This window comes from Daphnia magna, linkage group LG5 (genome assembly GCF_020631705.1).
Source record: "Daphnia magna isolate NIES linkage group LG5, ASM2063170v1.1, whole genome shotgun sequence".
In the NCBI taxonomy this organism is placed as follows: Eukaryota; Metazoa; Arthropoda; class Branchiopoda; order Diplostraca; family Daphniidae; genus Daphnia; species Daphnia magna.
The window spans coordinates 4,561,968-4,583,959 of NC_059186.1; the positions used below are offsets into that span (position 1 = coordinate 4,561,968).

A 21,992-nucleotide genomic window follows, 5' to 3' on the forward strand; every position below is an offset into this window, starting at 1 on the left:
ACAAGCGATGGTGGTATAGTGGTTAGCATGGTTGCCTTCCAAGCAATCGACCCGAGTTCGATTTTCGGTCATCGCAGCAAATTATTTATCTAATTTGGAAAATCATGAATATTTAGGAATGAAGTCTGCCACCTGTTGTCTAAAATTACAGTCATGAGCAAGAATGAATTAAGTATGGAAAAAACTACAAGGAAAATGTCTGATTCCTAGGCTAGGTAGGCCAGGTCAGAATTATGAAGTATTAATGGAGATGAATATGATATATGCAATTAATGTGTTCCCAATACATGGCAAATTTTTTATGTTTATTCCCATACCGGGAATTGAACCCGGTCCTCCTAGGTGAGAGCCAGGTATCCTAACCACTAGACAATATGGGATTAGCGTTAATAATTTTTACGATAAACACTTATTTTCTTTATATTTATCCTATTTTTCCCTTCCGGAAACCTCTCCATAAAAACTAACCACTAGACAATATGGGATTGGCATCATAATTTTTACGATAAAATCAGCGTAATTATTCCTTATGGTACAAGTAACATAAATAAGTCAGGATGGCCGAGCGGTCTAAGGCGCCAGACTCAAGGATAAAAACCTTAATTCTCCAAGAGAAGCATCAGAATTCTGGTCTTCAATGAAGGCGTGGGTTCAAATCCCACTCCTGACAGGTTTTTCTCTTGGAAGATGTACTTCCGGAGTAGATTTTTCATACGAGTCTCTTACAATAATAACAAGCGATGGTGGTATAGTGGTTAGCATGGTTGCCTTCCAAGCAATCGACCCGAGTTCGATTCTCGGTCATCGCAGCAAATTATTTATCTAATTTGGAAAATCATGAATATTTAGGAGTGAAGTCTGCCACCTGTTGTCTAAAATTACAGTCATGAGCAAGAATGAATTAAGTATGGAAAAAACTACAAGGAAAATGTCTGATTCCTAGGCTAGGTAGGCCAGGTCAGAAACATGAAGTATTAATGGAGATGAATATGATATATGCAATTAATGTGTTCCCAATACATGGCAAATTTTTTATGTTTATTCCCATACCGGGAATTGAACCCGGGCCTCCTGGGTGAGAGCCAGGTATCCTAACCACTAGACAATATGGGATTGGCATCATAATTTTTACGATAAACTCTTAGTTGAAACTAACCCTTTACTTTTTCAACAACCCATGCTTTGCTTTACAAAGCCATGCTCGGACATTTAATAGACCAGATGTTGTTGTATTTCTATTGTCTGGTTCCCGGTGTGACGGTAGAAGCCGCCGCCACCGCCACCGCAGCCATCTTCTTCTTCTTCTTCTTCTACTTCTTCTCCTTCTTCTGATAGCTGAAGCAAAAGCTTTGCTGTCGGAAAGCGTTATTAATTAAAAGTTAAGCGCTTTATTGAGTTTGTTGATGAACAGCGTAATTATTCCTTATGGTACAAGTAACATAAATAAGTCAGGATGGCCGAGCGGTCTAAGGCGCCAGACTCAAGGATAAAAACCTTAATTCTCTAAGAGAAGCATCAGAATTCTGGTCTTCAATGAAGGCGTGGGTTCAAATCCCACTCCTGACAGGTTTTTCTCTTGGAAGATGTACTTCCGGAGTAGATTTTTCATACGAGTCTCTTACAATAATAACAAGCGATGGTGGTATAGTGGTTAGCATGGTTGCCTTCCAAGCAATCGACCCGAGTTCGATTCTCGGTCATCGCAGCAAATTATTTATCTAATTTGGAAAATCATGAATATTTAGGAGTGAAGTCTGCCACCTGTTGTCTAAAATTACAGTCATGAGCAAGAATGAATTAAGTATCCCGTACGAAACTTTTAGCTTAGATTTTGAACTGTTAGCTAATAACAGCTCGCGCGGTGCTAGGCTAAAAAATCAAAGCAGCTATCATGCTGCAATAACCTCGAAATTTTTCATGTTAACATAATTCACCTTTTTGTTAGCAGATATCAGCTTTTTTTTCCAAGCTAGGGCGTTTTCCTATCTTGCTTGAAAAAATAAACCTTAGAAACAGCTTGAATTTTTACCCCTAAATTTATTTCCTAACTATAAGCTAATTCCAGTATGGAATTTTCAATCTAGAGTTTTGCTCCACTTTTATTAGCAGATTCTAAGCTTTTATTTTCCAAGCTAGGGCGTTTTCCTATCTTGCTTGAAATAATAAACCTTAAAACCAGCTTGAATTTTTCCCCCTAAATTTATTTCCTAACTATAAGCTAATTCCAGTATGGAATTTTCAATCTAGAGTTTTGCTCCACTTTTTTTAGCAGATTATAAGCTTTTATTTTCTAAGCTAGGGCGTTTTCTACTGGCTTGAAATTATTAACCTAAAAATCAGCTCGAATTTTTCCCCCTTAATTATTTATCCCAACTTTTCAGCTAATTCTAGTATAGAATTTGTAATCTAGGGTTTTGCAAAATTTGATCGAAATTAATCGCGATATAAAAAAAGTAGCATGTTCTATTACATATAAATATTTTCGGTAAGAAATTATTAATTTTTATGGTATTAATTTATTAAGCTTAACATAAAAATTGGCGCCAGTGTGTTGTATATTTTTAGATTTTGAAGAAAAATTATCAGACGACTTTAAATTTGTTGTGAGTGTTGATTCAGTGATTCGAAGTGACAAGACATATGAAACAATGGCAAATGAGAATCGTAAGTTATCTCGATACCTCAAGAGGAAATTGAATTTGAAGGAGGCTCAGGAAGAAATTGAACAAATGGTTAAAAAAAAGCTCCATGCCACCAAAAAGTTAATAACCATTTTTCTGACAATGAAATCAGCAGCAATCCCCAGCAGTCTGAACAACCTAGCTCAGAACCCGTAACATGTGTATTGACAAGTCAATTCCACGAAGATGAGGATCCCAAAGTAAGAAATATATATATATGCACTTGTTATTTACATTTATTCATGGTGTATTCATATGTTACAGAATATTGCTGAGCTGAAATCAAAAACATCGAGCCAAAACTCTGTTGCAGAAGGCTGTGAATCCTACGATAGTGATGAAGAATACAACTTGAATGAAAAGAATTCAAATACTTTTGAGGTTAGTATATTAGACCTATATTATCTCTTATTTTCTGAAAATTTCCTAATATTACAACTTTTAAATTCAGGATAAAGACTGTGAATCATCAGCATACCTTAGTATGCTATGTCTAGCCTACAAACTTAAATACCATCTATCTAATGAAGCATTCAAAGACCATTTGAAAATAATTCAAATCGCCACGGAATCAACCGCAGCAGAAATTGAAAGTGCCGCCAAGTGTGTCGAAAAATATGACCATTTATTAATGGACGTCAAAAAAATTTTTGTGTGCGCGAACAAGAATTGTGATGCCATTCTTGAAATTGGGAAAGATGGTCTTCCTAAACAAAAACAGAGATGCCGGCATCCATTTGACAAGTCAAGATCGTGCTACGTTCTTGTTCTCCCAATAGAACAGCAACTAAAATTTTTTTTGGAGAGCGGCGGAATGAAATTAAGAAAAGAAACTACTGGATATGACGGAACAACTCTGGGGGATGTCCAAAGTGGAAAGTGCTACAGAGAAAAAGTTCGTGGTGATGGTTCCGAAAACCAGGTGATCTTCACAGCGCAACTAAATGTTGATGGAGCGCAGAGTTTTAAAAAAGTAAATTTGGAATTTGGCCATTTATGGGTGTCATAAATGAAATTCCTTACGGGGCAAGACGAGCACACATGATTTTAATGGCTCTTTGGTTCGGAATCAAGAAGCCCCCTAGAGGGCCGTTTCTTGACACATCAATAGCCGAACTAAAGCACCTCGGATCCTCCGGGATGAAATTTGGAGAGCTGACCGTGTTTCTGAGACCTTTGGTGTTAACAACTGATTCAATGGCCCGGACTGTTTTCCTAGACGGTACCATATGTCGCGGTGAATTCGGGTGCGATTTCTGTTTGCACGCTGGTACACGAACATTTGCTTTTAAAATTCTTCGTTGAAAATTTAACAGCATTTTTACTTTCATATATACAGGTGAAACAACGAAGATAGGAAGAGGATCTGCAAGAGTGTATCCAGAACCTACAACAAATCCTACATTTCCATTAAGGACAATAGAGCAGCACGAAAAAGACTTGATGGTGATAACGGTACAAATTATATATGCTGTGGCTAAAAATTAAAATATCGATTTTTTTTTCAGATTGCGCTAGAAATGGGTAAGCCTGTACATGGAATCAAAGGTCCTTCTCCTTTCTTGGCTCTCACGTTTTTCGACTATGTGACCGCACAAGTACCAGACTACTTACATTCGGTTTGTCAAGGAGCAATTAAATGTCTGTTGGAATTTTGGACAGATTCGAAATATCACACAGTATGGTTCTTAGATTATTATATACATAGTAAAAAATATAACTAACAATATATCTATTAATTATTAGGAACTATGGCACTTAAATAAACACAAACTTGCCATTATTGATGCTCGCTTAAGTCAAATGAGGCCTCCATATGAAGTCACACGCACATCAGCTTTAGTATCAAACCTTGGCGATTGGAAAGCTTCTGAGTATAGAGCATTTGCTCTTTATTATTTTTCGGCTCTAGAAGATCTGTTACCAAAACAGTTCTATGATCACTTCTTATGCCTCGTTTATGGCCTTCAAGTGCTGCTGCAAGAAGAAGTAGCAGTTGAGCGTGTTAAGGAGGTCGAATTTATTTTTCAATACTTTGTCCGCGAAGCAGAAGTACTCTATGGTAGAAAACGTATTCGCTATAATTTCCACTTACTTACTCATTTGGTTCAAAGTGCACTTAATTGGGGCCTTCCATGGAGTAATTCTACATTCATTCCCGAGTGGTTTAACGGGGAATTGATTTCATTAAAGAATGGGACCCAATGTGTTGCAGAGCAAATGGTCAAATCCTTTCTCTTGAAAAAAGCGGTACGATCAGATGCAATCTCCCTCATTACAAATTTTAACTTGCCAATCACAGTAAGTGCATTGTTGAGGAAGTTGCTGAATATTTCACAAAAGGAAGCCTTCTATTCCCATATCAATCAAGATTTTGGTAGCAGTTACGGAACTATTAAACTTCTTGGATCTGCACTGAAAAAAAAACCAACCCTTTTTATGAAATCGCGATTTTGAATTATCTTGCTTCGTCAGATTTAGACGGTTCTCTAAAAAAATCAACAGAAAGTTTTGCATACCACTACTCTTACAAAAGGGTGAGCATTCCACAAAAAGGTATATTTACAACGACTAGTTATACTCGATCCCCCAAACGGACCAATTTCTGTGGTTACATGAAAGACGATTCTTTTTTTATGATAGAAAGCATAATATCATTTCAATCATTTCCTCTAGAAGGAAATATTCTCCTAGTTGGGCGAGTCATGGGAACCATTTCTGCTGTGAAATATTCGCCTCCCATCGATAATATTTCATTTTTAAATTTCCCCGGTCAAAGTAGAAAATTGATTGGGCTTTCCACAGAATTAACTGCTCGCCGTCCAAGTGACATAATGAAAAAGTGCGTTATAGGATTTCATAATGAACTTACGGAAACTTTTGTTGTTACTCCTCTTGTCAATTATCTTGAAACTGATTAATACAGATTAATGAAAATCATCAATATGCTAATGTTTCAAAATTATATAAACTCAAATCAAAGAAAAAATCATCGATCGAAATTTGGCAGCTACGCCTTTATTTTTTAATCGATTGAAATTTGGCAGCTATGCACTGAATTTTCGCGCTCGAAGTGTTAGCATATATCAGTGTATCGTATTTGGGTATTAAAATAAAATTATTTTAAAATAAAATACTTAAAATACGTATTTTATTCGGTATTTGTATTTGGGCTGTTTCTTATTTAAAGTATTTGTATTTGTATTGGTCGTTTACGCTGAAAGTGAATAAAATACAAATACAAATACAAAATACTTTTTTTTCAAAGATTTGAAGTTTGTAAATTGGCAACAGTGTATGAATCGAAAGTAACTCAACTCCATCTCGTTCAGGGACCTGAACGCTGTCAGGCAAAACATGACGACAACCCCTGATAGGGTTCAGGTCCCTGGCCACAATTTGCAGCAAGAGATAGGCAGCTCAATTCGCTTTACTAGCGCAACTTGCCTTTCGCATTCAGTTGCAACTCCATCTTGTTCAGGGACCTGAACCCTGTCAGGCAAAAACACAAAACCCCCGAGCCGTTATTTTTTTGTTTTGTGTTTGTTATTATTTATGATTATTGTTTATTTTTCTTTCTGTTTCCTTTCCGTAATACAATGCCTTTTAACCTTATAATTTTGTTTTCATTTATTAGAATATTACTTAATTAATTAATGGTATAATTTCATTCAAATTACTATAATAATTGTGAATTTCCACTCATGGGCATTCGGGTAGTGGAACCGGTTTCAAAACCCGATATCATTGACGGATCGTGGACTGAATGAATTATAATCGGTAAACCATAAGCTCTATATTTGAAAAAATTACAAGAATGGATAGCTATTGATTAGATCTATCCATTTGTCCACTGTTAGGTACAACAGTGAGGTAAAACATAGTTATAGAGAAGAAAACAATATTTTAAAAGTGAAATGGTTGGTTTTCCCATAAGACGCTGTAGACAGCGTACCACAGATTGGACACAAATTTGATTTTCGCATTTGCGGAGAATGCGCAACGTAGGATGTCCAACTGCTCCATAAAGGAAAAAAGTATTTTGTATTTGTATTTGTATTTGTATTTTATTTTATTTGGTATTTGAGGTTTTGGGAGAAAAAATGTATTTTGAAGGACGAGTATTTTAAAATATAGTATTTGTATTTTTAAAATACTCGTTTTTTTTCAAATACGATACACTGGCATATATAGACTGAGTCTGTGGTGTAAGTCTAAGTAAAGATGTCTGGCTGTCTGTTTCTTCACTGACTTTTCTCTTACATTTAATATCAGTACGTACATATTTGCAATGGCAGACCCACTGATCTATATACTTGTCACTTTTACTGCTAAAAGTGGAGAATTGGGCATTGGCACATTGGAGGCCATAGCAGTGCCGAAAGATTTCCATGACCAAAGTTTCGATCATCAGCTCGAGCAATTAAAAGGTTTTATTGGAACAAAAAAAGTTATTGGAATCAAGTAAGCACATACTTTTTGTTATTTATTGTTATTGTTCTAAATTGCTATGTATTTAGTTGGCCTAAGTTTCCCAGCAATCCTGGTTGGAACCTACCAGTTCAGTCGACTACCAAATCTAGATCCCAAGTTCAACATGAAGTGAGATCATGTAAAGTTATCTCGTTCTCAGGTAGTACAACTTCATATTACTACACGTGTTATTTTTCTTAAAGTTTTTGTTGTGCAGAGGACAGAGATGTGGTGGTGGCAGTACGTGATGCCATGGTGCCTCCTATCAGTGTCAAAAAGGCAGTAGCCAAAAAATCAACTCCGAAGTCATCTGCAACTCAGAAACATGGCACTGGCCATAAATCTACCTCTCCACCACGTAACTTGCCAGTTGAAAAGTCAGCAACAGGTAGTACCAATGTTTTTCATTATTTACAATGTCGTACTTTAACCTGCTACACAGTTATTAGGAAGACCATGGGCATCTCAGAAGAAGACATGGAAGGGTTAGATTGCCATTTGATCACTGGGGAAAATGAAGACAAGTCCGATACATCTGCTGACAGCAGCCTTGATCATGATGATAATCAGCAACGATTTTTTTCTTCAGAATCAGAGGACGAAGATTTGATTCCTCCTACTCCACCTCCGCCTCCAATGAAGAGAAAACGAGGCGATCAGTCTTTCAAATCATCGAGCGACACCAAATCTAAGGTTTTTTTGTTTTATGGTAAACACGTAATAGTACCTCAGTCATTATTGATTTTTATTTTATAGAGAAATTCAAGTCACAACAAGGAAAATTCATCTGTCACACCAAAAAGAAACGAAAAGTCATCAGCAAAGAATTCTGATCCTCAGATTCTTACTTCTTTGGACGTCAACATAGTTGACACCCCCCAAGTTCCACAACAAAAGAAAACCCGAAGCGTGTGCAGGTAAATGCAACATAATTGTAAGAATTATTTGTTTATTATATTTGTATTTTCCGTTTAAGGACGAACAATGGACGGAGCTAGTTGATGCTGAGTTTCATGGCCGTAATGAATACATGGATCAAATTGATGAGCTGAAAAAGAAATCTCGTTTCTCAACGAGCAAATTCGGAATTCTACCTTTGATCTAGAAATTGAGAGACGTGATTTCGATGACAGAATTTCCGAAAAAGATGCTACAATTCTTCGTTTACAAGAAGAAGTAAAGTCCCTGAAAGAGATGAATCCCCTGGCCTTGTCCAAAAGTTAGTTTTCTCTTTGAAACTGTCCAAACTCTTATTTTTATCTTGACATTTCATTTCATTCTTGTTAGGTCTTAATGAAGGGTTGGTTATACTGCAGTCCACTTTGGAAACCTTGACAATTATTCGACTTAATTCTGAACAATCACGTGTTCAGTTGCAAAGTGAAAGCAGTAGAAGAACCAACAAAGTCAAGCTTCACAAAGATTATGACACAACTATTAATCAAAATGAGCTAGCAATCGCAGTGTCCTATGGGAAATCTGGTTCAAAAAAAAAGTGAGTTTTTAAGATTGCTTGTGTTATTAAGGATAACTCTAATAGTTGTTTTATGTGTACACAGGGACATGAGCAAAATGATCAATGTGATCATGGAAGCACTGTGGGACAGGGAATTCATGTCCAAACACAGCCTTACCGGAAAGAAGGCACCCACTGACAAGTCAAATAATCCGGCGAAAGAGGCCCTTCCTAAGGATGATGTACAAGCAATTACGAGTAAGTATAAGTATAAGAATTTAAGAACGAACAATTTACACAATATTAACGTTTTGATTTTCATTTTAGGTTTCGTTGTGGAGTTTTGGGCAACCAAACACAAGTTGGCAATCGATCCATCCATGGTCCACCCTTGCATCACATCCAAACTTCTAGGGGAGCGTACGGCTAACAAGTCAAGAGAGAAATTGGTCGTGGAAGACGATGACGATGACCAACAATTACAGCAATAAATCGGTGAAAATTTCTTCAAGACCACGTCCAGGACGACGTTTATGTGTAGCCCCACTTTCGAGTTCAACAGATATCCTGTTCGTTCAGTCATTCTTTTCTTTATCAATTTTCTACTTTTTTTATTTTTCATTTTCAACTTCTTTGAATAATCTCCTCCATCGCGCAGTATGGTCACGTCGACACGACGGCAATTATTGCTCTTTTCCGATGACCCTCCTACTCCTCTCTCTATCATCCTTTCAGCGCTTTCAGCTTCTTAAGACCAAGAGGTCATTTTTTCCCTGCCGTTTCTCTCTTCAAATTCAAAATTGATTGTACGTATGTTCGTTACGTTTTAGTTAACGTCATTTAAAAAACATCTAATCATGTCGTAATTGAGTTTCGAGTCCATGTTGCCGTGAAATCTCTCGAGTTCAGTGTGTTGACGAGAAAACTCCCCTCCTGCATCTCCTACATTTTCCTCATTTGTAATATTGGTTGACTTTAAAGGTTTAAATGTCGGGCAGTCTGTCCATTTGCTCGTCGACGACACCTCCGACGAATTGCCGTTGCTGAAAATTGTCGTTTTTTATTGATGTTAAATTGAATTAACGCGGAAGTGGCCAAAACTGTAATTGAACTTAGATATTGCTCGTATTCTTATTGTGTTCATTTTAAATGTAAAAATGTATGTGTGGTGTGTTTTAATCGATGTCCCTCCAAGGCCTACTTGTAACATGGAAAAGAATTTGATTAAACCAAAGATGGTTTAATTTCAATACAAAGATTTCAGTTCCTTTAAAGCTAATAAATTTCAAGCTACATTTAATCTCAAGATTCCAAGCTTATAAATTTCAAGCTACCAATAATCTAAGATATTCAAGCTTATAAGTTTCAAGCTACCTTAAATCTAAGATTTTAAGCTAATTTTAGCTATGAAAAACAAAGCTGACACTACCCTAAATTTCCCAATATGAAATTTAAAAATTTTGACATGAAAATTTCTAGCTAAAACCACCTAACTTCGTAGCTAATTCTAGCACGGAATTAGCTAAAAGTTTCGTACGGGATGGAAAAAACTACAAGGAAAAAGTCTGATTCCTAGGCTAGGTAGGCCAGGTCAGAAACATGAAGTATTAATGGAGATGAATATGATATATGCAATTAATGTGTTCCCAATACATGGCAAATTTTTTATGTTTATTCCCATACCGGGAATTGAACCCGGTTCTCCTGGGTGAGAGCCAGGTATCCTAACCACTAGACAATATGGGATTAGCGTTAATAATTTTTACGATAAACACTTATTTTCTTTATCTTTATCTTATTTTTCCCTTCCGGAAACCTCTCCATAAAAACTAACCACTAGACAATATGGGATTGGCATCATAATTTTTACGATAAACGCTTAGTTGAAACTAACCCTTTACTTTTTCAACAACCCATGCTTTGCTTTACAAAGCCATGCTCGGACATTTAATAGACCAGATGTTGTTGTATTTCTATTGTCTGGTTCCCGGTGTGACGGTAGAAGCCGCCGCCACCGCCACCGCAGCCATCTTCTTCTTCTTCTTCTTCTTCTTCTACTTCTTCTCCTTCTTCTGATAGCTGAAGCAAAAGCTTTGCTGTCGGAAAGCGTTATTAATTAAAAGTTAAGCGCTTTATTGAGTTTGTTGATGAACAGCGTAATTATTCCTTATGGTACAAGTAATATAAATAAGTCAGGATGGCCGAGCGGTCTAAGGCGCCAGACTCAAGGATAAAAACCTTACTTCTCCAAGAGAAGCATCAGAATTCTGGTCTTCAATGAAGGCGTGGGTTCAAATCCCACTCCTGTCAGGTTTTTCTCTTGGAAGATGTACTTCCGGAGTAGATTTTTCATACGAGTCTCTTACAATAATAACAAGCGATGGTGGTATAGTGGTTAGCATGGTTGCCTTCCAAGCAATCGACCCGAGTTCGATTCTCGGTCATCGCAGCAAATTATTTATCTAATTTGGAAAATCATGAATATTTAGGAGTGAAGTCTGCCACCTGTTGTCTAAAATTACAGTCATGAGCAAGAATGAATTAAGTATGGAAAAAACTACAAGGAAAATGTCTGATTCCTAGGCTAGGTAGGCCAGGTCAGAAACATGAAGTATTAATGGAGATGAATATGATATATGCAATTAATGTGTTCCCAATACATGGCAAATTTTTTATGTTTATTCCCATACCGGGAATTGAACCCGGTCCTCCTGGGTGTGAGCCAGGTATCCTAACCACTAGACGTTCTAACCACCACAACGTTTTTACCCTCACCGCAAACACCTTGGGGCTGCAATTTAATGCCGGGAAGTGTGCTTGCCTGGTCTTCGACAAAGGCAAGCCGTCTGACGCCCAGTGCCGAATTGGTGATCAATTAATTCGGTGCTTGCGTCCAGACGACCAAGAAACATATCTTGGTACACCGATCGGAGGAAAATTGCGGTTCCGACCACCAACTGACCTTATCCCTAACCTCGACAAGATTGCCGCCTCCCACCTCGCACCATGGCAAAAACTTGAAATCTTCCGTAGCCCCCTTCTTCCCTCCCTTTCCCATCACCTCGCTTCGGGTCGGGTCCTGAAAGACTGTCTTACCCAACTGGACACTGAGTGTAGGAAGTTTCTAGGCCTTATTTGCAACCTTCCCAATCACGCAACGGTCCCGTTTTTCTACGCGGACCGGCGGGTTGGGGGCCTAGGAACATGCCGCCTCACTGATGATGCCGATATCTGGACCATCGCCAGGGCTGCTCAGCTCCTCACTTGTAGAGACCCTACAGTGAGGAACATATGCCGAGAGCAGCTCCATGACACCATCCGGCGAGGGTTCAGAAACGAGCATCCAGGAGTGTTGCCAGTTGGGGAATATCTTTCGGGATCCGTGGATGGGGGCTCTACAGACTGAGGTACGCGGAGGCAGGGTCCAATCTTTGGACTCTTGCCCGCCAAGCTGCCAAACGACTGGGAGTGCGGATTGATGTATCCGGCGACGAAAATCTAAGAATTGTCGCCGATGACGTCTCTGTAAGCCCAGTCAAGGCAGTCCGCGGACTTCGGAAAGTAGCTCGGCAGCGCTATACCAGGAACCTAATTTCCGACAAGAGCCACCAGGGAGTAGTTGCCACTGGCCTCTCCCTGGAAGACAAGTCGAAAGACATGGCTCGCCTGGTATCCTGCCGTACGCCCCTCTCCTTCCGCGACTGGAGATATCTTCACAGAGCCCGGCTCGACATCCTTCCTCTTCGGGGGCACTCGTGGTTTTGCTCACAGGAGCAAGATACGAGTTGCCGCCGATGCGGAAAGGAAAACGAGACCGGGTTTCATGTGCTTAACCACTGTGAAGAAGGTCTCCAGCTCGCCACCAAGAGGCACAACACCATCCAAGATCTCTTGGAGTCGCTGCTAGTCAAGCAGGGACACGACGTCACGATCAACAATGCCATCCCCGGGCAAAGGTTAAGACCGGATGTTGAATTTCAACTATCCGGTTCCCGGGTGATGGTTGACGTCGTGGTCTGCTATGACCAACCAGGGAGTATGGAGAATGCCTACCAGCGGAAATATGATAAATATTCTTCGCATGGGAGGATTCTCCCCCTGGTTGTCGGGTCTCTTGGATCATGGTACCCCAGGAACGACGAAATCCGTTCGATTCTCGGAATCAACGGAAGATCCTGGGGTGCCTTCCGATTCAAGGCCCGATTGGCAGCGATCCAGGGATCAATGGATATGGTGTGTGCCCATTTCCATCATGGTGCACCAAACCCCGAAGCTGAGGATATCCCCCCTTTTCCCGTAGAAACTCCCTACCCAGTAGATTAGTAGATTCTTTCCCTCATATTTTATTTATGTAATTTTTGTAATATTTTAAAATGCACCTACCTCATACATGTTTATTCCCCTTCCGGAAACCCCTCCATAAACTAACCACTAGACAATAAGGGATTAGCGTTAATAATTTTTACGATAAACACTTATTTTCTTTATCTTTATCTTATTTTTCCCTTCCGGAAACCTCTCCATAAAAACTAACCACTAGACAATATGGGATTGGCATCATAATTTTTACGATAAACGCTTAGTTGAAACTAACCCTTTACTTTTTCAACAACCCATGCTTTGCTTTACAAAGCCATGCTCGGACATTTAATAGACCAGATGTTGTTGTATTTCTATTGTCTGGTTCCCGGTGTGACGGTAGAAGCCGCCGCCACCGCCACCGCAGCCATCTTCTTCTTCTTCTTCTTCTTCTTCTACTTCTTCTCCTTCTTCTGATAGCTGAAGCAAAAGCTTTGCTGTCGGAAAGCGTTATTAATTAAAAGTTAAGCGCTTTATTGAGTTTGTTGATGAACAGCGTAATTATTCCTTATGGTACAAGTAATAAAAATAAGTCAGGATGGCCGAGCGGTCTAAGGCGCCAGACCCAAGGATGAAAACCTTACTTCTCCAAGAGAAGCATCAGAATTCTGGTCTTCAATGAAGGCGTGGGTTCAAATCCCACTCCTGACAGGTTTTTCTCTTGGAAGATGTACTTCCGGAGTAGATTTTTCATACGAGTCTCTTACAATAACAACAAGCGATGGTGTTATAGTGGTTAGCATGGTTGCCTTCCAAGCAATCGACCCGAGTTCGATTCTCGGTCATCGCAGCAAATTATTTATCTAATTTGGAAAATCATGAATATTTAGGAGTGAAGTCTGCCACCTGTTGTCTAAAATTACAGTCATGAGCAAGAATGAATTAAGTATGGAAAAAACTACAAGGAAAATGTCTGATTCCTAGGCTAGGTAGGCCAGGTCAGAAACATGAAGTATTAATGGAGATGAATATGATATATGCAATTAATGTGTTCCCAATACATGGCAAATTTTTTAAGTTTATTCCCATACCGGGAATTGAACCCGGGGCTCCTGGGTGAGAGCCAGGTATCCTAACCACTAGACAATATGGGATAAGCGTTAATAATTTTTACGATAAACACTTATTTTCTTTATCTTTATCTTATTTTATCTTATTTTATTTGCGGAGGAATATCTCAAGAGGACTTACAACCGATTGAGACCATCTCCGCAGCAGTGCCAAAGTGCGAGGGAACTCTACGACACCTGCGACTGGTCCCAACCTTCAGAGGACCAGATGAACTTCCTTAATCGTGCGCCAACCCAACAAGAGCTTGAAGCTAAGCTTCGCCGGGCTACCAACACATCACCAGGGGTTGATGGCCTAGAATACCGTCATCTTAGAGCCATCGACCCCAACTGCATTCTGCTGGAAACAGTTTGTAAAATGGTTTGGAAGCTAGGGGTTCCTAATTGTTGGAAGACATCGCGAACTGTCCCCATTTTCAAGAAAGGGGACACTAGCGACTATTCCAACTTTAGACCAATATCCCTTCTTCCTACCATTTACAAACTGTTCTCGGGAGTGATCAGCCAGAGAATAACGCAAGTCGCTTCAGACCTTGGCTGGTTATCTCCCGAGCAAAAGGGTTTCCTCCCGGGGGTCCATGGTATTCAGGAACATACACAGCTCTTACAGACGGTTGTCGAGGAGACAAAGACCAAACGAAAGCACATGTCTATAGCATGGCTGGACATGTGCAACGCGTTTGGATCTGTGCCTCACGCCGTTCTGAATGAGCTGTTCACATCACTTCCAATACCAGAGGACCTCCGGCGCATCCTGGTGGACATATATTCGGAAAATCGGATGGATTTTGCCGTTGGGAAAGAATCCATCCGCATTTTCCCGACAGCAGGTGTTCGCCAGGGTGACGCTCTTAGTTCCCCTATTTTTAACCTGGCTTCCGAGCCCCTCGTCAGGGCCGGAAAGTCCAATATTAACCCCGGATTTTTATTATTTGGCTCGCTCGTAGAAAACCACGGCATATGCTGACGACATTGCCGTGGTTACAAATTCTCCCTCCGAGCTCCAAAACATTTTAAACGTTTTTACCCTCACCGCAAACACCTTGGGGCTGCAATTTAATGCCGGGAAGTGTGCTTGCCTGGTCTTCGACAAAGGCAAGCCGTCTGACGCCCAGTGCCGAATTGGTGATCAATTAATTCGGTGCTTGGGTCCAGACGACCAAGAAACATATCTTGGTACACCGATCGGAGGAAAATTGCGGTTCCGACCACCAACTGACCTTATCCCTAACCTCGACAAGATTGCCGCCTCCCACCTCGCACCATGGCAAAAACTTGAAATCTTCCGTAGCCACCTTCTTCCCTCCCTTTCCCATCACCTCCCTTCGGGTCGGGTCTTGAAAGACTGCCTTACCCAACTGGACACTGAGTGTAGGAAGTTTCTAGGCCTTATTTGCAACCTTCCCAATCACGCAACGGTCCCGTTTTTCTACGCGGACCGGTGGGTTGGGGGCCTAGGAACATGCCGCCTCACTGATGATGCCGATATCTGGACCATCGCCAGGGCTGCTCAGCTCCTCACTTGTAGAGACCCTACAGTGAGGAACATATGCCGAGAGCAGCTCCATGACACCATCCGGCGAGGGTTCAGAGACGAGCATCCAGGAGTTTTGCCAGTTAGGGAATATCTTTCGGGATCCGTGGATGGGGGGCTCTACAGACTGAGGTACGCGGAGGCAGGGTCCAATCTTTGGACTCTTGCCCGCCAAGCTGCCAAACGACTGGGAGTGCGGATTGATGTATCCGGCGACGAAAATCTAAGAATTGTCGCCGATGACGTCTCCGTAAGCCCAGTCAAGGCAGTCCGCGGACTTCGGAAAGTAGCTCGGCAGCGCTATACCAGGGACCTAATTTCCGACAAGAGCCACCAGGGAGTAGTTGCCACTGGCCTCTCCCTGGAAGACAAGTCGAAAGACATGGCTCGCCTGGTATCCTGCCGTACGCCCCTCTCCTTCCGAGACTGGAGATATCTTCACAGGGCCCGGCTCGACATCCTTCCTCTTCGGGGGCACTCGTGGTTTTGCTCACAGGAGCAAGACACGAGTTGCCACCGATGCGGAAAGGAAAACGAGACCGGGTTTCATGTGCTTAACCACTGTGAAGAAGGTCTCCAGCTCGCCACCAAGAGGCACAACACCATCCAAGATCTCTTGGAGTCGCTGCTAGTCAAGCAGGGACACGACGTCACGATCAACAATGCCATCCCCGGGCAAAGGTTAAGACCAGATGTTGAATTTCAACTATCCGGTTCCCGGGTGATGGTCGACGTCGTGGTCTGCTATGACCAACCAGGGAGTATGGAGAATGCCTACCAGCGGAAATATGATAAATATTCTTCGCATGGGAGGATTCTCCCCCTGGTTGTCGGGTCTCTTGGATCATGGTACCCCAGGAACGACGAAATCCGTTCGATTCTTGGAATCAACGGTAGATCCTGGGGTGCCTTCCGATTCAAGGCCCGATTGGCAGCGATCCAGGGATCAATGGATATGGTGTGTGCCCATTTCCATCATGGTGCACCAAACCCCGAAGCTGAAGATAACCCCCCTCTTCCCGTAGTAACTCTATACCCAGTAGATTAGTAGACTCTTCCCCATTTATTTTATTTATGTAATTTTAGGAATATTTTTAAATGCACCAACCCCATACATGTTTATTCCCCTTCCGGAAACCCCTCCATAAACTAACTAACCACTAGACAATATGGGATAAGCGTTAATAATTTTTACGATAAACACTTATTTTCTTTATCTTTATCTTATTTTTCCCTTCCGGAAACCTCTCCATAAAAACTAACCACTAGACAATATGGGATTGGCATCATAATTTTTACGATAAACGCTTAGTTGAAACTAACCCTTTACTTTTTCAACAACCCATGCTTTGCTTTACAAAGCCATACTCGGACATTTAATAGACCAGATGTTGTTGTATTTCTATTGTCTGGTTCCCGGTGTGACGGTAGAAGCCGCCGCCACCGCAGCCATCTTCTTCTTCTTCTTCTTCTTCTTCTACTTCTTCTCCTTCTTCTGATAGCTGAAGCAAAAGCTTTGCTGTCGGAAAGCGTTATTAATTAAAAGTTAAGCGCTTTATTGAGTTTGTTGATGAACAGCGTAATTATTCCTTATGGTACAAGTAATATAAACAAGTCAGGATGGCCGAGCGGTCTAAGGCGCCAGACTCAAGGATAAAAACCTTACTTCTCCAAGAGAAGCATCAGAATTCTGGTCTTCAATGAAGGCGTGGGTTCAAATCCCACTCCTGACAGGTTTTTCTCTTGGAAGATGTACTTCCGGAGTAGATTTTTCATACGAGTCTCTTACAATAATAACAAGCGATGGTGTTATAGTGGTTAGCATGGTTGCCTTCCAAGCAATCGACCCGAGTTCGATTCTCGGTCATCGCAGCAAATTATTTATCTAATTTGGAAAATCATGAATATTTAGGAGTGAAGTCTGCCACCTGTTGTCTAAAATTACAGTCATGAGCAAGAATGAATTAAGTATGGAAAAAACTACAAGGAAAATGTCTGATTCCTAGGCTAGGTAGGCCAGGTCAGAAACATGAAGTATTAATGGAGATGAATATGATATATGCAATTAATGTGTTCCCAATACATGGCAAATTTTTTATGTTTATTCCCATACCGGGAATTGAACCCGGGGCTCCTGGGTGAGAGCCAGGTATCCGTCTGCTAGTAGGGCGATCGTCTGCTAGACTTCGTGTAGAGCAGACGTGTTTTTAAAGAGCTCCCGTTTTCATTGATGAAATGTTTTAGCTACTTGTATTATTTTTACATTTTATCCATTTACATCCAAAAAACCCTTTAAAAAAATTTTATTATGCTTTAACCAAAACAAATATTGAATTTTAATGCATGTCTTTCTTTAATTTTAGTACTCTATAGAATTTATTTATTTATTCTTTTCATCCATGAATTTTTTTTCATTTGATTTCACACTTTCTTCGGTTTTTAAATTATTATTTTTTTTTAATTCTTCATTAATTTTTTTATTCCACAATTTCTTTGTTTTTAAAATTTTTTCCTTATTCTTCACTAAATTTTTTTTATTCCACAATTTCTTCGGTTTCTATTTTTTTTATTCTTTACAAAATTATTTAATTTTTAATTTTTAGTACTTAAAACATCTATTTTGCTATTTTTTTTCTTTCTTTCTTAAATTTCTAAATTCCTCTCTTTCTATATTTTTTTAGAATCTTCTCTTCAGATTTTTAATGGTTTTTTTTTAATTTTTCTAACAATATTTTACCGATTTTTTCTTTATTTGTTTGTTTTTAGTCAATAAGAATTACTGTTTTATTCTTTCATATGTAAGTGGGCCCAGGGTAGCAATGGCAGAGGTAGGAGCATCTAGTAGAAATGCTACTAGAGTAAGACTCCATGGGACAATCATTAAAAATTCCAGTTCCTCTGCCAATTATTTTAAAATGTGGGGAAAAATCCTGTCAAGGTGAGCGAGGTAGCGGTCCCTGGTCTGGGGATCGCAAGAGACAATTGGCGGAGACACACATAAAAGAAAGACATTCTAGGAGAGGGGTTCAGTACACCACCCAGTATGTCTGCCTTGGCTGTAAAAAGGAATTTAATTCGTTTATTTCAGCCGGCAGACATGCAAGACCTTGTACTGAGTCCCTTTCCTCCAGTATTCTCCGCCAATCCCTCGAACTAACCATTGCATCTGCAATGGATGGTTCGCAGGGGTCTCCTAATCCCGCTCACTCTTCTCTCCCCACGTTTTCCCCTTCCAGAATTGAAGGGGACAAAATCATTTAAAAATACCCTGGGAAACCCACGAAGTGTCCTAGGTGTGAGTGGACTACCTTGGCAACTAACACCAGAGCCATGGGTAGTATCCACAGACACCTAGAGACAGCCCACACACTCCGACTAGTTAAATATTGGGAATGCGGAGTGTGTGGATTTGCTGGAGATGGCCCTACACTAAAAGGACATTACCAAAGGTTACATTCTAATAACAACCCATCACCCTCCATCCGATTTGCTGGGATATCCAGTATGGATGGCTCAAACCGTGACTCTTCTGCTGCAGTGATCTCTCTAGAGGATGTTACTGCAACAGAAGACGAGCGTGATGAGCTATCCGTGGTGGAAATCCCAGCGATCGAGGAATCCCCTGGTAATGTCCTATCTCCAGCAAATTTTACCGCTAGCCCTATTTTAGATCTTGGGAGGGAGTTCGCCTCCTCTTTTAATACACAAAATTTTAGTTGGCTTTATGAACTACCCCCACAAGAAAATACTAGCCCCACAATTTTATCACAAGAGATTTTAGACCCTTCACCTAACCCCGAGACCTTATCTTTTGTCCCCAGTCAGCACAGCAATCGAGGACGTAGTCACCACAGCTCAGAAGAGCAGAGCCAAAGAGACGACGATTTTGTCAGTCTCTGGGTTCCTGCCTTCTTGAGCTGTGAGACTCTACATGACCTAGACGATGTACTCGAACGTTGCACAGCTGACTGGCTCCCTAAAGCACAAATTTTACAAGACCCTAGCCCTGAACAACCCCGAGGAAACCCTGACAAAAGAAAAAGAAACCAAAACCGGCAGATGCAGAAGGCCCGGCGACATATCAAGCAAAAGGCGTACGAGGCGAGGAAGATTCAGCGGCTCTTCAACATTTACCCAAGAAGAGCCGTTCGACAGGTGCTCGAAGACCGTTTACCCTCCTACGATGGTACTGTACAAGCTGCGGAGGAATATCTCAAGAGGACTTACAACCGATTGAGACCATCTCCGCAGCAGTGCCAAAGTGCGAGGGAACTCTACGACACCTGCGACTGGTCCCAACCTTCAGAGGACCAGATGAACTTCCTTAATCGTGCGCCAACCCAACAAGAGCTTGAAGCTAAGCTCCGCCGGGCTACCAACACATCACCAGGGGTTGATGGCCTAGAATACCGTCATCTTAGAGCCATCGACCCCAACTGCATTCTGCTGGAAACAGTTTGTAAAATGGTTTGGAAGCTAGGGGTTCCTAATTGTTGGAAGACATCGCGAACTGTCCCCATTTTCAAGAAAGGGGACACTAGCGACTATTCCAACTTTAGACCAATATCCCTTCTTCCTACCATTTACAAACTGTTCTCGGGAGTGATCAGCCAGAGAATAACGCAAGTCGCTTCAGACCTTGGCTGGTTATCTCCCGAGCAAAAGGGTTTCCTCCCGGGGGTCCATGGTATTCAGGAACATACACAGCTCTTACAGACGGTTGTCGAGGAGACAAAGACCAAACGAAAGCACATGTCTATTGCATGGCTGGACATGTGCAACGCGTTTGGATCTGTGCCTCACGCCGTTCTGAATGAGCTGTTCACATCACTTCCAATACCAGAGGACCTCCGGCGCATCCTGGTGGACATATATTCGGGAAATCGGATGGATTTTGCCGTTGGGAAAGAATCCATCCGCATTTTCCCGACAGCAGGTGTTCGCCAGGGTGACGCTCTTAGTTCCCCTATTTTTAACCTGGCTTCCGAACCCCTCGTCAGGGCCGGAAAGTCCAATATTAACCCCGGATTTTTAATATTTGGCTCGCTCGTGAAAACCACGGCATATGCTGACGACATTGCCGTGGTTACAAATTCTCCCTCCGAGCTCCAAAACATTTTAAACGTTTTTACCCTCACCGCAAACACCTTGGGGCTGCAATTTAATGCCGGGAAGTGTGCTTGCCTGGTCTTCGACAAAGGCAAGCCGTCTGACGCCCAGTGCCGAATTGGTGATCAATTAATTCGGTGCTTGGGTCCAGACGACCAAGAAACATATCTTGGTACACCGATCGGAGGAAAATTGCGGTTCCGACCACCAACTGACCTTATCCCTAACCTCGACAAGATTGCCGCCTCCCACCTCGCACCATGGCAAAAACTTGAAATCTTCCGTAGCCACCTTCTTCCCTCCCTTTCCCATCACCTCGCTTCGGGTCGGGTCCTGAAAGACTGTCTTACCCAACTGGACACTGAGTGTAGGAAGTTTCTAGGCCTTATTTGCAACCTTCCCAATCACGCAACGGTCCCGTTTTTCTACGCGGACCGGCGGGTTGGGGGCCTAGGAACATGCCGCCTCACTGATGATGCCGATATCTGGACCATCGCCAGGGCTGCTCAGCTCCTCACTTGTAGAGACCCTACAGTGAGGAACATATGCCGAAAGCAGCTCCATGACACCATCCGGCGAGGGTTCAGAAACGAGCATCCAGGAGTGTTGCCAGTTGGGGAATATCTTTCGGGATCCGTGGATGGGGGGCTCTACAGACTGAGGTACGCGGAGGCAGGGTCCAATCTTTGGACTCTTGCCCGCCAAGCTGCAAAACGACTGGGAGTGCGGATTGATGTATCCGGCGACGAAAATCTAAGAATTGTCGCCGATGACGTCTCCGTAAGCCCAGTCAAGGCAGTCCGCGGACTTCGGAAAGTAGCTCGGCAGCGCTATACCAGGGACCTAATTTCCGACAAGAGCCACCAGGGAGTAGTTGCCACTGGCCTCTCCCTGGAAGACAAGTCGAAAGACATGGCTCGCCTGGTATCCTGCCGTACGCCCCTCTCCTTCCGCGACTGGAGATATCTTCACAGGGCCCGGCTCGACATCCTTCCTCTTCGGGGCACTCGTGGTTTTGCTCACAGGAGCAAGATACGAGTTGCCGCCGATGCGGAAAGGAAAACGAGACCGGGTTTCATGTGCTTAACCACTGTGAAGAAGGTCTCCAGCTCGCCACCAAGAGGCACAACACCATCCAAGATCTCTTGGAATCGCTGCTAGTCAAGCAGGGACACGACGTCACGATCAACAATGCCATCCCCGGGCAAAGGTTAAGACCGGATGTTGAATTTTTACTATCCGGTTCCCGGGTGATGGTTGACGTCGTGGTCTGCTATGACCAACCAGGGAGTATGGAGAATGCCTACCAG

General features: G+C 41.8%; 1 protein-coding gene, 13 non-coding genes and 1 pseudogene across 14 annotated transcripts; 11 read left to right on the forward strand and 4 right to left on the reverse strand.

Annotated features, from left to right (window-relative positions):
- Positions 1 to 4: 4 nt before the first annotated feature.
- Positions 5 to 76, forward strand: Trnag-ucc. Its single transcript has one exon. It is a non-coding gene; the product is annotated as a tRNA-Gly (tRNA).
- Positions 77 to 308: 232 nt separating this feature from the next.
- Trnae-cuc lies at positions 309 to 380 on the reverse strand. Its single transcript has one exon. It is a non-coding gene; the product is annotated as a tRNA-Glu (tRNA).
- Positions 381 to 551: 171 nt separating this feature from the next.
- Trnal-caa lies at positions 552 to 670 on the forward strand. The gene is made up of 2 exons: positions 552 to 589; positions 626 to 670. It is a non-coding gene; the product is annotated as a tRNA-Leu (tRNA).
- A 67-nt stretch (positions 671 to 737) lies between these two features.
- Trnag-ucc lies at positions 738 to 809 on the forward strand. Its single transcript has one exon. It is a non-coding gene; the product is annotated as a tRNA-Gly (tRNA).
- Positions 810 to 1,041: 232 nt separating this feature from the next.
- Trnae-cuc lies at positions 1,042 to 1,113 on the reverse strand. Its single transcript has one exon. It is a non-coding gene; the product is annotated as a tRNA-Glu (tRNA).
- Positions 1,114 to 1,447: 334 nt separating this feature from the next.
- Positions 1,448 to 1,566, forward strand: Trnal-caa. The gene is made up of 2 exons: positions 1,448 to 1,485; positions 1,522 to 1,566. It is a non-coding gene; the product is annotated as a tRNA-Leu (tRNA).
- A 67-nt stretch (positions 1,567 to 1,633) lies between these two features.
- Positions 1,634 to 1,705, forward strand: Trnag-ucc. Its single transcript has one exon. It is a non-coding gene; the product is annotated as a tRNA-Gly (tRNA).
- Positions 1,706 to 2,761: 1,056 nt separating this feature from the next.
- LOC123472231 lies at positions 2,762 to 4,169 on the forward strand (annotated as a pseudogene).
- A 2,735-nt stretch (positions 4,170 to 6,904) lies between these two features.
- LOC123472341 lies at positions 6,905 to 8,027 on the forward strand (the record flags this gene model as incomplete). The annotated part of the gene is made up of 5 exons (XM_045173733.1): positions 6,905 to 7,145; positions 7,202 to 7,314; positions 7,372 to 7,542; positions 7,597 to 7,847; positions 7,911 to 8,027. Coding segments are annotated over exons 1-5 (825 nt in total), but the record flags the coding sequence as incomplete, so codon positions are not given.
- Positions 8,028 to 10,284: 2,257 nt separating this feature from the next.
- Positions 10,285 to 10,356, reverse strand: Trnae-cuc. The gene has a single exon. It is a non-coding gene; the product is annotated as a tRNA-Glu (tRNA).
- A 445-nt stretch (positions 10,357 to 10,801) lies between these two features.
- Trnal-caa lies at positions 10,802 to 10,920 on the forward strand. Its single transcript has 2 exons — positions 10,802 to 10,839; positions 10,876 to 10,920. It is a non-coding gene; the product is annotated as a tRNA-Leu (tRNA).
- Positions 10,921 to 10,987: 67 nt separating this feature from the next.
- On the forward strand, positions 10,988 to 11,059 carry Trnag-ucc. Its single transcript has one exon. It is a non-coding gene; the product is annotated as a tRNA-Gly (tRNA).
- A 2,442-nt stretch (positions 11,060 to 13,501) lies between these two features.
- Positions 13,502 to 13,620, forward strand: Trnal-caa. Its single transcript has 2 exons — positions 13,502 to 13,539; positions 13,576 to 13,620. It is a non-coding gene; the product is annotated as a tRNA-Leu (tRNA).
- A 371-nt stretch (positions 13,621 to 13,991) lies between these two features.
- On the reverse strand, positions 13,992 to 14,063 carry Trnae-cuc. The gene has a single exon. It is a non-coding gene; the product is annotated as a tRNA-Glu (tRNA).
- A 3,124-nt stretch (positions 14,064 to 17,187) lies between these two features.
- Positions 17,188 to 17,306, forward strand: Trnal-caa. The gene is made up of 2 exons: positions 17,188 to 17,225; positions 17,262 to 17,306. It is a non-coding gene; the product is annotated as a tRNA-Leu (tRNA).
- The last annotated feature ends 4,686 nt before the right edge of the window (positions 17,307 to 21,992 follow it).